The sequence below is a fragment of the Lipotes vexillifer genome, unplaced genomic scaffold, assembly GCF_000442215.2.
Source record: "Lipotes vexillifer unplaced genomic scaffold, Lipotes_vexillifer_v1.1 scaffold977, whole genome shotgun sequence".
NCBI classification, from domain to species: Eukaryota; Metazoa; Chordata; class Mammalia; order Artiodactyla; family Lipotidae; genus Lipotes; species Lipotes vexillifer.
Genome location: NW_006783088.1, coordinates 1548885 through 1560419, shown reverse-complemented (window position 1 = coordinate 1560419; position 11535 = coordinate 1548885). Strand labels below are relative to the sequence as shown.

Below are 11535 nucleotides of genomic sequence, written 5' to 3'. Positions count from 1 at the left end.
CAGCACCAGCCTTCCAGGACCATGTAATCTAACAAATGATTCAGATAAGTAAACTGACAGTAAAACAAAACCGCCCAAAAAACCCAGTATGATAATGCAGTGTTAGAGGTAGAGCTTCAGCCACTGCCAACATGAGTAGGAAATGGGAACTATAGGACTCTTTAATCACCCCTTCCCAGGAGACCAAGAGACCCCCTCCCCATGACCCATGCTATTAGTGGCAACTCGAGAAAGGAGGGGATGGCTGTAGAATCGAGCAGCTTTAGGAAGACCCTCAGGAATGCAGGGGATACTCAGCTCAAGCAGGCTATTAGGTGGCTGAGGGGTGGGATATTGCAAGGGGCTTTCAGGGGAGCATGAAGCAGCTGGTGAGCCAGGCTGAAGATGCAGCATAAGAGAATGGAACAGAAACGGTACACGGAGTGCAGATAAAACATGAGTCCCAGAGGGCCCTAGCCAGATGCATCCTGGGCAATCAGGAGCCTGGGATTGGAGACCCCACCCCTGCCATGACATCACAGGGGAGTGGGGTGGAGACGAACAAAAAGGGGGTCCCCCACCCTGGCCCTGGACTCTTGGTAGCCCAGAGTGTCAAGAGCAGAGGAAGGCTGAGCACTGGGCTAGGGTTGCCCGACTTAAAGGAACAGGCTCCCCATTCCTCAAGACCCTCTAAGCTGCCCCCTCCAGGCCTCCATCTCTTATCTCCCCATCCCTGTGACCTCTCCTTCTTGAGGCCACCATCGGGTCTCTTCTGAGGGGTCATTGTCTCAGCATGAACTGCATCTCAGATTTCTTCACCTACGAGACCACCAAGTCAGTGGTTGTGAAGAGCTGGACCATTGGGATCATCAACCGAGCCGTTCAGCTTCTGATCATCTCCTACTTCGTGGGGTGAGTCTGTGGCCCTCAGGTCCAAGAAGGAGGACTTCCCGGCGTCCTGCCCTCCCCGTCCTGCCCTCGGTGTTGCTGCCCAGCTGCCTGAGCTTCTCCCCTCTCGGGGCCCACAGTCTCTTCCATGGGGCCACATCCCAGAAACTGGCTTCTGCTGCCGCCATCGGGGATCTGGTCCCCAGATGCGTTCGTTTTCCCAGTAAATCCTCCGGAGTTGGGCAGTGGCCTCTATGCACACACCCCGAGGAGGGGAGCCCTTGCCCCCGCACCACCCTCCACCAGGAGAGGTCCCAAGTGACCAGCTCCCCTCCCCTCTCTCGTCTCCCCCCGCCCCAAGCAAGCCAGAGGACAGACAGACCCCCCACACACACATCTTCCCATTCCCCTCAGTCAACTCTTCGGGGGTCTCGGAAAGACAGGGGAGCCAGGGAAGGGGAAGGGAAGTCGCTGAGACAAGGGAGATGGTGATGGGTTGACCAGGTGGATGGCAGAGGGGGAAGGAGACAACGGACCCGCTGTGGAGTGAGGAACTCCTGTCTGGCAGGGGGAGATGCTGAGAGAACGTGGAAGGGGAGAAGCCCTCGCTCTTGGAGGGCAGGACAAAGCGGGGCATTGGGTGAGGGCCTCTGTCCCTGGGGAGGGGTGGGGAGAAACACAGGTGCAAATGCCACTCAAGGGGAGAGCTACTGTGGAGAGAAGTGGCTTTTCTGAACATGATGTAAGGACTCCCCTCAAGAATCCAGAAACGCTCCCCTTTGTCAGAAGGCATAAATTCCCTACATCTACCTGACTTTGTACCCTAGAACCCATCCTGGGAGTTGCTTAAGAGCCATCAAGGTCCGAACACCCCCTCTCGGCCCCCACCTCTTGGAGGCAACCCGCTGCACACACCCACACACACACACACACAGATATATATGCGCAGAGGTTCCTGGAGCAGACGATGGCCGGGGGGCAAACACAGGTTCTGTCCTTCTTGTGGTCATTTGCATTAGGAAAGCTGGGCAGAAACCTCGGGGATTTTCTTTCCTGGCACGCGGGTCTCTAGGCTCGTGCTGTTCCCTGAGACAACAGTTCCGCGCGCGCGTGAGACAGGAAGCCACTGTTGCGTGCCAGGAGTTAAGGCAAGGAGATCAAAGGAGGCCTGTGTGCGCGTGGGCGGGGCTGCGAGAGTGAGCCCGGGCGTAGCATGCGGGTGTGTGCCTGGAAAGGTGGGCAGACGTGGGTTAAGGGATTTGTTTTGCTCCGCACGCTTGCTGAGAGGCAGTGGGCTCCGTTCACGTGGATGTTGGAGGCAAGGCTGCACGGCCAGTGCACCTCTCGGAGATATTAGAGGAGGGATTCAAGCTTTGGGGTAGGATTAAATGGCGTTAAATGAAGTTCCCTTCCAACTCGTGGTTTCACAAGATGTGATGTTTGCGAATGTTCCCCAGCTGCACGTCCAGCGCCTGGGGCAAAGTTGGTTCTTAAAGGCTCCACGTTCCCGTGTATACGTGAGGCTGTGGTTGTTTATAGCCGCAAAATGGTACCTCGTTGGTCCAGGTGAGCGCAAAAGCTGCCTCAGCACATTCCGGCCTGGCCTGGCTCCGTGGGCTCCAGGCAGGAGATTGATGGAGGGTAGACACAGCAGGCTCCAGCCCGCCCCCCCCACTGCCCTTGTCTCTCCCTCATGCAGATCGAGTCTGATGCTCCATCCTCAGTGCTGGAGCCCAGCCTGCTGGGGCGGGCGTGAGAGGCTCTTTGGCGTCTTGATATCCAACCCCATCGATCTCCCAGCCTGACAGCTCCCCACAGAGCAGTGCCTGGCAGTTACATCAGTGCGCTCTTTGGCCCAGCCCCTGGCCTGAGCCCTATCTTTGTGCACATGAGCCCATGCGCTGTTAGGACTGCACGAATCCATTGTCATGAATGTAGCAAAAAATGTATCAAGCCTCTCTTCATGACAGGCATTAGGCACCGAGGAGAGAGCAGTGGGCAAAAGCAGGAAGGGTCATCACCCTTATGGAGCTTACAGTGCTAGAGATGGATATTAATCAAATCATCTCCACAAACAAATGTAAAATTCCAGCTGTGGCTTAGGGTTGAAGAAGGGCCGCACAGAGCCAGGAGGGCCACTAGTGCAGAGGTGTTTGAATTTGACCCGGTCGGGGAAGTAAGGGAAGGCTTTCTGGAGACGTAACATTGAAGCCGAGAGCTGAAGGTTGAGTAGCAGCAGCCCAGGTGAAGGAAGGGAAGGAAGGGGGTTCAAGGCAGGGAAACCCAGCTCTGCAAAGAGAAAGAGGCTGGCAAATGCGGGGAAGACAAGGTCTTTGTGGCTGGAGCAGAGAGAGCAAAGGCGAGGATGGTGTAAGATGGGGGTGCCGTCACAGGCAGAGGCCCTCAGATCAGAGGCCCTCAGATCAGACACCCTCAGATCTTTCGTTTTTACAGAAGAGTAATGGATGTGGATGGGGAGCTACTGATGCGTTTTAACCTGTGTGTGTGGGGTTGGGCAGGGACCTCGTCAGCCCCAGGGGGAGGTGGGAGAACCCAGGAGTGGGGAGAGGAGTGGGGGGGAGAGAGAGAGAGAGAGAGAGAGAGAGAGAGAGAGAGAGAGAGAGAGATGGGAAGATTGCTCTGGCTGATACACCAAGGATTGGAGTGGGTAGAAATGGATACAGGAAAACCTGTTAAGGGTCCATGCAGTCATGAGAAGAGAGATGATCATGGCTTAGACTCAAGAGAATCTGAAAGGATTTTTAGTGCTTTGATGTTAATGCTTAACTTGAATCTCTTCTGTATGAGCCCAGCCAGGTAGACCAGATGCACAGCTTTACCTAGGACGTATGTGACATGAGCCAACCATTTCACACAGCAACACACCACCTACTCAACTGCGCGCGCGAGCGCGCACACACACACACACACACACACACACACACACACACACACACACACACACACACGAGAGGCCAGGACTTACAGGTGTTTCTCACGTTCTCTTTTCAGGCCCGGGTGGTAATGCCCAGTCTCCTCTGGGGGTGGGACTTCCTAAGAGGCAACCCCCTTCCTGTATCCTGTGGGCCCCTGAGGTGGAGGAGGAAGATCCCTGGGGCCTGAGTCCCCAGCAGCAGCGGGCAGCGCTTGGCCTGAGGTTGGTTTCCAGGGAAGCCACCTTCCTGGAAACCAGCAGGGAGGGCATTCCCGGCCCTTTGATGCTCCATCCACGGGAAGGGCCTGTGGAGGTAGATGGCGCCCCTGACCCGTCCCAGCCCTGCTCTTCCCGCCCTGTTCCTCCCCCTGCGAGGCCCATCTGCACAGCCACCCGCTCTGATTCATGATATTCAGCCTCGTGTAAAATCTTATGGAGCTCAACGTGCAAAGCAGTTAAAAGGGGGAGCCTCTCTAGTTTAAAGAGGGGGACGTGGAATCCCGCCTTCTCGGCCCGAGGTAGCCCCTGAGCCCCCTGAACGGCACCCCACGTGCCTTATGGTGGGAAGAATTGTTGAAGCCCTTCTGCAGGTCAGGAGAGAGGAGTGGTTTTCATTCTTGTGTCCCCTGCACCCTCACCGCAGCCGCGTGAAGGGGAGACCTGGTTAGAAGCCTGGCTCTGACACCAACAGGAGTGGAGCTTAGACAGGTCGCTTTATGCCTCTACGTCTCAGTCCCCATATCTGGAAAATGGGTGTAGGAATGCCCCCTCCGAGAGTCCTGGGAAGGGGAGGTGACATAAGCCAGTGCCTGCCTGGGACGGGTGACGCAGGAAGATGGTGACAGTTGTTATTTCTCAGATTCCCCTGCATGTCCCCCTTTCGCTCGGCCCAGCTCACACCTTCCTAAGAGACCCCTCTGCTCCCCTCACACACGCGCACGCACCACACACACACTCCCCAGTCTCCTCCCTGACTCCCGGGGCGGGGTGGACAGGAGGGTGCTGGGACACTGCTCTGGCCTCCTTCCTGCACATCCCACCTGCCAAGGAGTTGCCACCCGCCTTCCGCTCTATAAATAATGAACCAGGAACACGAGAAAAAAACAAGTCAGAGCAGCAGAGTAAATGCCAAGAACTGAAGGCTCAGTCCTGCCCCGTCTCCTCAGCCCTGGCCTCTGGAGACGGGCTCAGTCCCTCTTCTGGAAATGAAGCATGCCCTTATCTTGAGCTGCCCTGATGATGTCCTCGGGCCCCACGGGGCCACTGAAACTCTTCCACTCGTTATTTAACTCGGAGAGAGACTTCTGACGTGGCCTCACCTCCCGACTGGGCACAAGAGGAGCCATGAGGGTGGAGGATGAGAAGGAAAGAGGCTGGTTAATTGTCCCTCGAGCCCTGGGCTCTTCCTCCTGAGACTCTCCTGAGCTAGGAGGTGCTGTCCCTGGTGATGGGGCAGGGCCAGCAGGGCAAGGACCAGGGTCCAGTTCAGGGGGCCAGCTGTGGCCAGGCCCTGAGTGGAACACAGCTGGGGACCCCCCGGGGTGGCCGCGAGCACTCTGGCTCTGCAGCCGTCTGCCGGGGTTGGAACCCGCATGCCAGCTTGGCGAGTTAGCACACTGCTCTGTGCCTTGGTTCCTTCGTTTGTAACGTGAGGATAATAACACAGGTGTCTCGTTGGGTTGTGAGTAAGCATTCAATGAATCCTCAGCACGTACAGCACTCCGTGTGCCGTGTTGATTATACGGTGATAAACAACCATCTGAACTCTGCTTCTCAGAGTTCTGAATGTGACCAGACTTTAAGGACAGGGGAGGGGCCCTAGGAGACCATTTCACTGATCAACACTCAGAGGAGTGTCCGCTCCGTGGCCAGGCACACGGAGGCTCCAGAAGGGTGTGTGGCATCTGTGGCTCCCACCCGGGTGAGGGCACAGCAGCGGCAAAGGTGCTCCAGCTGCAACCTCCCTCCCTTCGCTCCAAGGGCCCCAGCCCTTGGGAGCTGGTGGCGCTCTTTTGGATGACTTCACCGTTTTCTGTAAAGCGATGCTCCCTTCCCTTCTGCCAGAACATTAGACGGCAGGTGGGATGTTTATGGGAGCCACGCTCCCTTCGGAGACGTCAATGAAACCCCTCCCAGTTTAAAAACAGAAGAAAAGTGCTAGGGAAGTAAAGCACGGCCGACTTCCACGGAGGCGGGGCGTTCCCGGGAGCGTTTTACAAGCAGGCGAATAACTCTTAATGGTGCATTATTCAGAATGCTGCCTGGGATGAGGCAGCAACCGTAAAACAGGTGACAGGTTAGGAGCCCTCTGCCAGGCTGGCTGTGACCAGCCTTTCTCTCCCACTCGAGACAGCATTCAGAATTCAGGGGCCTGCGGGAAGCCCCAATGGGGGGATGACTCCGAACCCTCTCTCTGAAAACGGAACAAGGAGCCGCTTGCAAACGTCAGCCTGTGTTCCCATAAACAGGACCCCACAAGTGACCATGACCCCGGCACGACCCGGGAGCTGCTCCCCTCTGCATCTCCCAACATCAGGGGGCCCAGGAGGTCAGAAAACTCCTGGGCTTGATGTCCTAACCCCTCCTCATAAACTCCTTGGGTCAGCCTGTGAGCTGCCCTCACCTCTTCCCAGCCTGGGAGCCCCCCAGCTTTGTCTCCTCTGTGCCACAGTCTCTGTTTCTGCCACTCAACTTTGTCTGATGGAGTTCTGCAGCCAGATACCACCCTGGTTAGCATCAGAAAATGACCCTAACCCCCTCATTTCCAAAAGTGCGCTCCTAGATTCCCTGAGATGTCACCAGTGTTCTCCAAAGCTGAGCATACGCAGCACTTTCCAAACATATTTGAAGAGGTTTTTCTGGTCTGCACAGCGGGGACGGTGAACGTGCCTCCCCACGTGCTGTCAGGAGCAAGTACTGAGGCCCCGCGTGGTATTGAGGCCGAGAGTGGCTTGAGCCTCGAAGGCTGGGATGGGCGGTTTCACGTGGAAAGGTGGGCACCTCGCAGAAACGCAGAGGGAAACAAGTGATGTGTCGCAGGCCCTTCTCGCTGCTGGGGGAGTCTTGGAGGGAGGAAGGGAAGGGGCCCCTCCCTGATCCACGTGGTCCTGCACTGGCTTGAAGCTGGAAGCCAGTACAGGTAAATGCCCACTGGGTGGCAGCAGAATCCAACGAATAAGATTACAGGGCCCTCCTCCCTTCCCACCCGACTCCCTTTACCTGCCAGGTGAGGGCTTGGCAAGGCCCCTCCTTTCCTCCTCTGCCCCTTCTCACCGGACCCTTGCGCAGACGGAGCCTCTGCAAAGCGCCCAGCTCCCAGGGCCTTCACTGACTTGTTTGCTGAACACCTACTATGTGCCAGCACTAGGCTACAGCCATGAACAAAGCCTGGGATGCACAGAGTCAGAGGCCTATGATACTTTCCCTTCTCTGTCCAGATGCCAGCCAAAGAGGGAAAGACAGTGTGTTCTCAACAGGGGTGAAAACTGGTTCTTCGAGAATGAAAAAAAACCTCACTCTTTTTATGTAGAAAGCACAAAAACACAAACAGGTAGAGAACCATGAGTCTAAGCCAACCCAGGGCTCACGCACAGGGCCCATGCCTCCAGCACCCCCTGCCTGGCACCCCATGTCCTCTTGATGTTAACAGGAAGGGGACCCCTCCCAGCCTCTGTCTGAAGGGTCTAGCCCCTCCTCTGTTGCTCTCCGCCCCTGCTCTCCTGCCCAGGTGGGTTTTCTTGCACGAGAAGGCGTACCAGGTGCGGGACACAGCCATTGAGTCCTCGGTGGTGACCAAGGTGAAGGGCTTTGGACACTATGCCAACCGAGTCATGGACGTGTCTGATTATGTGACCCCACCCCAGGTAGGGTCCCCCTACCTACCCCAGGGTGCTGTGGGTGCCCAGACACTGGGCAGGTTGAAGGGGAGAGGGCAAGACAAGGAGAGTGCCAAGGGGATTCCCAAACCAGATTCTGTGGCATCAGTGATCCAGAGAACCCCTTCCCCGGCGTCTGGGAGGTGCTGGGGGCTTGGGCCTGCCTTTCCACTAGGCAGCACTAGGTATCGGGGGAAGCTGGGTTTCTCTGTAGCCCTGGCACAACTTGTCGTGAAATCAAGGACAACACGCAGAGCAAGAAGGGCCAGGTGGGTGGAAAGAGCCCGGCTTGGACCCCACCTCTGCCTTTTTTTAGCGCCGTGACCTTGGCCAGATCTCTTAGTCCAAGCCTCGGTTTCCTCGTCTGTACAGTGGGGATAACAGAATTAGCACCGTTGCATTTTTCCTCTCCCTTCTCCTCCCAAGGGGACCTCTGTCTTTGTCATAATCACAAAGATGATTGTAACCGAAAACCAGATGCAAGGATTCTGCCCAGAGGTGAGGGGAGGACAGCATGGTCAGGGGGTGGGGTGAGGGTGTGAGCAGAGGCCCAAGGCCCAGCCTTGGAGCTGTGTCCGGGGACCTCCACCCTCCAGAGGCCGCCGATGGGCAGGCCCCGGCCCCCCAGGGGCCAGTGCGGGTCCTGCACGCACCTGTCTCCCTGCAGAGCGAGGAGAAGTTCCGCTGTGTGTCAGACAGCCAGTGCGGGCCCGAGCGCTTCCCAGGGGTGGGTGAGTGCAGCTTCTTTCCCACCCCTCGCTGCCCCGCACTGTCAGTGGGGCCCTGGGGGCAGCATGTCCCCCCCAGGGGAGAGGCCACCTTAAGGGAGGGGGTGGGAATGGGCCTGTTCCATGTCACGCTGCCAGCACTGATGGATGCCCGCTGTGGGCCAGCCCAGCGGGGCTGCCCCCAGAGTTCCCAGACCAGGGATGGTGCTGCAGACAGGTGTGCCATGAGTTGGCAAGTGCTGTCACGGAGGTACCGTGGGACCCCGGGGTGGGGGGGGCGGGGAGGGAGAGAGATTGGTTCCTGACGGGTGACCCCGAATGGCTTCCTAGAGGTGGGCCCTAAAGGATGGGTAGGATTTGGCAGGAGAGAGAAGATTCCAAAAGGGCATTCTAGGCAGAAGCAACAGAAACAGCAAAGGCTCAGAGGCGAGAAAGAGCAAGCAGGGAAGGGTCTTCAGGGAGCCTGGGGCTTGGAACGTGTGAGGCGAGGGCTGTCACCTCCCTCTGGCTTGTCTAGGGCTCAGGAAGTGAGGAGGGGAGAGCCCTGCAGGGCTAACGGACCCCCAGTCCCTGGCCCTGCCTGTCCTCTACCTCCACCTGCGGGCTCCCTGTGTGCGTTGGGTCGGGGCCGGCGGGCGTCCCTGATGGAGGGGTGGGGGGGAGGAAGGGGTGAAGGGCCAGGGGTGCACCTAGCAGTTCTGGCTCCACCCTCGCAGGGATCCTCACGGGCCGCTGCGTGAACTACAGCTCTGAGCTCCGGACCTGTGAGATCCAGGGCTGGTGCCCCGCCGAGGTGGACACGGTGGAGATGTAAGGACCCGAGGAGGACGGGCGGGAAGAGGACCGACCCCAGCTCTGCTCTGCCAGCAGGGGGAGCTCTGCATCTCTGGGCACCCCCAGTACTGTCCACTCCCAGGGCGGGCCGTGCCCACTGGGAGATGCTCCCAGGAAGGGGGTCCCTGGGGTGAAAGCTCCTCCTGTTTCCCCTCTTCTTCCCAAGGCGCTAAGACCTCCTGCTCTCGCCCACAGGCCTGTCATGATGGAAGCTGAGAACTTCACTATTTTCATCAAGAACAGCATCCGTTTCCCCCTCTTCAACTTTGAGAAGTGAGTTCAAGCTTCCTCCCTAAAACCTAGAAGCAGTGCTGCCACCCCACCCTTCCTCCCCATCCCCCAGCTTCCTGGGGCTCCTGTTCCCAACCTCCCCAGGGTGGACCCTGGGGCCAGTTTCTCTGCCAGCCTCCTGCCCTGGGGCTCGGGACCCACGGGGGCTTTTGCTCAGAGCAGGGGAGGGACAAGCTGAACCTGGGCCTGGAACTCAGACACCTCCAGAGGTGGGGCCCAAGGCGCTCCTCCCATCTCTCTTCTCCCCACCTCAAGCCCAATGTGGGTGTCCGTCCCCTTTCTCTTAGTTCAGCCCCTCTTCAGTGACTTCCCCATTTGGCGACTCCTGGGTGGGTGTCGGCCACATGCAAAGCACAAGGCGGGCACAACAGAGGAGCCCTGGGTAAAGACTCCTGCCCTCTGGGAGCCCCAGCACACAGAACCTTCTACGGGAGGGAGGGGTAATCACCAGAAAGACGGAGGGACAGAGGTAAGGGAGAAGGCGAGTGGCCAAGAGAGCAGGGGGCCCTGGGGCTCCGGACGGCTAGAGGAAAACCCGAGCGTGACCTCGCGTTAACCCTGGACCTTGCCCCCTCCTCCCCAGGGGAAACCTCCTTCCCAGCCTGACTGCCACCGACCTGAAGACATGCCGCTTCCACCCCGACAAGGCCCCCTTCTGCCCCATCTTGCGGGTGGGAGATGTGGTCAAGTTCGCGGGGCAGGATTTTGCCAAATTGGCCAGCACGGTGAGGAACGAGCCACTCTTCCCTTCCCTGGCCTGGGGGGCCCTCGGGCAGGGGGAGCGGCTACCGGGGAAGAGGAGCTGCCTGCGGCGCAGCGCCACCTGGTGGGGGCATCCCAGGCCTGCGACCGGCTTCGTGCCTGTCCTACCCACCCCTGCCCTGAGTGGTCTTGCCTGCCGCCCAGCCTCAGTTTCCCATTCCTGTCTTCATGCTTCACCTGCAGGCAGAAGCCTCGGATCTCCAAGAAGGTCTACACTGTGGGAAAGTGGATCTGTGGCCACTTTCCTGGGTTGTAGCTAAGGGACTAAAGACACCAAAAACAGGATTTAGAGGCTCAAGGGCGGTCACCCTTGACTACAGAACTTCTTTACTAAGCAACGTGTGACAAACCACTCCTCTTTCTCCCGACCTCTGTCCTCCACCTGGAGAATGAGAAGAAATCATTTGTCCATTTGTCATGACATGCACCCCCCGCACCGGGACGCACTCCACTCCGACCGCGGACCGGGAGTCGGGGGCTGTGGGAGGGCTCACATCTGCCCCCTTTCTCCATCCAGGGGGGAGTTCTGGGCATTAAGATCGGCTGGGTGTGCGACCTGGACAAGGCTTGGGACCAGTGCATCCCCAAATATTCCTTCACCCGGCTCGACAGCGTTTCTGAGAAGAGCAGCGTCTCCCCAGGCTACAACTTCAGGTAACCCCCGTCCCCCTGGGACTTCGGGAGAAGGAGGCAGGGCTGCCCTAGAGAACGACACTTCAGGCAGCAGCGCATCCTGGGCAGAGACGGTCCCACTTCCTCCCCCCTCAGGTTTCAGCTCAAAATTAGGAAGGACTTTCCAGCAGTCGGCCACTCGGAGACGGACAGGCCATCCTGTGAGTTCCCCGTCACAGGGAGGGACCGTGTGGAGGATTCATGCTCCCAGCGGGCAGTTAGACTACAAGACCAGGTCTCCTGAAATGCTGGGTTCTGTGATTCTGAGCCCATTCTTAGCTCCGGCTCTGAAGCTGTATGTAGTCCCACTCGTCTCCTGTCCCTGAATTTTCTGAGGCTTCTCACTTCACAAAGCAAGGGCGATAGTTGGTATCATTTTACAAGGTGGAAAATTTGCATTTCTCTCCATAACCGGGAGATTTCGTCTGAGTCACAAATAACAATTACAATGGCCGTTAGTTTTTCAGTGCCTTTCCAAACAAGAACTCATGCCAGTCTTTAAATATCATCTCAGTTATATTCCCAATGGCCTTGAGACATAAGGGTTCCCTCTCCCTATTTTGAAGAAAGG

The 11535-nt window shown here is 57.8% G+C and overlaps 1 protein-coding gene across 1 annotated transcript in view; it reads left to right on the top strand.

Moving 5' to 3' along the window:
• The first annotated feature begins 585 nt into the window (after positions 1-585).
• Positions 586-11535, top strand: part of P2RX3 (purinergic receptor P2X 3) — a 27429-nt gene continuing 16479 nt past the window's right edge. The window contains exons 1-8 of the mRNA XM_007455714.1: positions 586-891; positions 7530-7665; positions 8104-8175; positions 8345-8408; positions 9122-9215; positions 9435-9512; positions 10114-10255; positions 10810-10946. Of these exons, the coding sequence (XP_007455776.1) occupies positions 773-891; positions 7530-7665; positions 8104-8175; positions 8345-8408; positions 9122-9215; positions 9435-9512; positions 10114-10255; positions 10810-10946 (842 nt within the window). The 5' untranslated portion in view covers positions 586-772. The remainder of the gene's footprint in view (positions 892-7529; positions 7666-8103; positions 8176-8344; positions 8409-9121; positions 9216-9434; positions 9513-10113; positions 10256-10809; positions 10947-11535) is intronic.